The 2,055-nt window shown below is 42.9% G+C and overlaps 1 protein-coding gene across 1 annotated transcript in view; it reads right to left on the bottom strand.

The window, feature by feature from the left end:
- Positions 1-494: 494 nt before the first annotated feature.
- The window catches only part of LOC106314474, a 3,533-nt gene continuing 1,972 nt past the window's right edge, over positions 495-2,055 (bottom strand). Inside the window, exon 2 of the mRNA XM_013752341.1 lies at positions 495-1,094. Coding sequence (XP_013607795.1) covers positions 495-1,088 — 594 coding nt within the window. The 5' untranslated portion in view covers positions 1,089-1,094. The remainder of the gene's footprint in view (positions 1,095-2,055) is intronic.

Genomic DNA, 2,055 nt, shown 5'->3' with positions numbered 1-2,055 from the left:
AAAGGTTGAGTTTCAGCAATCAACAAGTTTCAGGAAGAGTCTTCAAGGCTCGAAGCATACAAGTGTTTTTGAGAGGTGCATAAGCTATTCAGGTGCAAAGTAATAATCTTTACAAGGCATTTCAAATCATTGCTCCCAATGCAAGTAAATGCAACCTATATGCTCTAGACTCTCCTAGAAATGCCAATGATGCAAACTAAATGATTTTTTTTTTAATGCAAATATATATGTTAATGCAATGCATGAGACTCAAAATCATCAAAGCAAACGTGATCAAATACTTGGTACCTCCCCCAAACTTAAATGACACAGTCTCTGTGTTGTCAAGGAGAGAGAGATACCCCAAAAGAGAAAACTAATATGCAAAAACGAAATGGTATATACAAGGGAAAGTAGTGGGTTACCTTCTATGGAGAATGAGTAGAGGGAGATCCTCCCTCCTCGCCGACCTCAGGTGGTAACTCTTCAAGGTGCTCATCAGTAAGAGTGCCCATCTATTCAATGTAGAAGGCTTGCCCGAACACAGTTGATTTCTTCATTTTCTCCTTGATGTCAAAGTGGAGAACATGCCCTTTACCCAAATGGAGATCAATCGTGCCCTCTTTCAACTTAACAATTGCTCCTGCTGTAGCTAAGAATGGCCTTCCAAGAATCAATGGGTCTTGAGCCTCCTCACCCATCTCAAGCACCACAAAATCTGTAGGTATCTCATACCTTCCAATCTTCACAGGTAGGTCCTCTAAGATGCCCACAGGGTACTTCACTGAACGATCAGCTAACACCAGAGAGAGTATACACTTCTTGTACTGAGTGAATCCAAGCTTCTTTGCAACAGACAAAGGCATCACGCTGACACTAGCTCCCAAATCGCAGAGACATTTCTCAAATACCATAGGTCCAAGAGCACAAGGTAGTGTAAAGCATCCTGGATCCTCTAACTTCTCTGGAACATCAAGCCTTTGGATGATGGCACTGCACTCATGGGTAAGAATCATCATGCTTTCCATTTCCTTCTTCTTTGCAGCTACAACATCTTTCAGGAACTTGTTGTATTGAGGAATCAACATGAAAGCATCGATGATGGGCATTGCAACCTGAGCTTCACTCAGTTGCTTGTCAAACAAAGCCTTGTACTTCTCTAACAGCTGCCTCTTGAATCTACCAGGGAACGGTAGTTTGGGTTCATAGGGAGGAGGAACAAAAGAATTCTCACTTGCTGGAGCAAGAACCTCACCATCTTTCACTGTTTTCTTCCCTTCCCCAACATTTCCTTTACCTTTGGCTTCCACAATCTTCTCCAAGATTTCATCATTGATTTTCTCATCAACAATCACCACTTCATCATCTAAGTTGATGGCCACCTCCTCACCTAGTTTCTCAGCATCCCTCATGAGGGTTGTAGGAGGTAACTGCTTACCACTCCTAAGGGTGATAGCTTTGGCCTCCTTGGGGTTTTGGTCAGATTTTCCAGGTAGAGATCCTTGATGGCGAGTCTGGTGAGTGTTCATGGAAGCAAACTGATTCTCTAAATTTTTGACTGTAGAAGCAAGATGTGAGAACTTGTTGTTGAGCTCATTGTAGCTCCCATCAATCTTGAAATGAAGGTTCTTCAACTCATAACCAACATGCTTCTCACTTATAGTCTGAGACTCCAAGATTTGTTTCAGCAGGGTGTCAGTGCTGCTCTCTTGAGGAGCAGAGGAACCAGATGAGGGGTTTTGATGAGGTTGATAGCTGCCTTGCTGGTTGTTTCGAGGCGGATAACCACTCTGTTGGTTGTTGGGATAAGATTTCTGTTGGTAGTTGTTGTACTGAAAGTCTGATTATTCCGAGGCTGATAACCACTCTGTTGGTTGTTGGAATAGGATTTCTGTTGGTAGTTGTTGTACTGAAAGTTGGGCTCTTTCTTGTACCAGCTACCATTGTTGTTGATGAAACACAACTCTTCTTGCCCTTCCAAACCCTCAACCTCATGGACAACAAGTGGTGTCTCTTGGCTTGGGTTACCAACAAAGTGTAGCTGCTCTTGAGTGGCTTTATCAGCAATGAGGATGT

This window comes from Brassica oleracea, chromosome C9 (genome assembly GCF_000695525.1).
Source record: "Brassica oleracea var. oleracea cultivar TO1000 chromosome C9, BOL, whole genome shotgun sequence".
Taxonomy (NCBI): Eukaryota; Viridiplantae; Streptophyta; class Magnoliopsida; order Brassicales; family Brassicaceae; genus Brassica; species Brassica oleracea.
The sequence above is the reverse complement of the archived record's forward strand: the minus strand, read 5'-3'. Positions and strand labels throughout refer to the sequence as shown.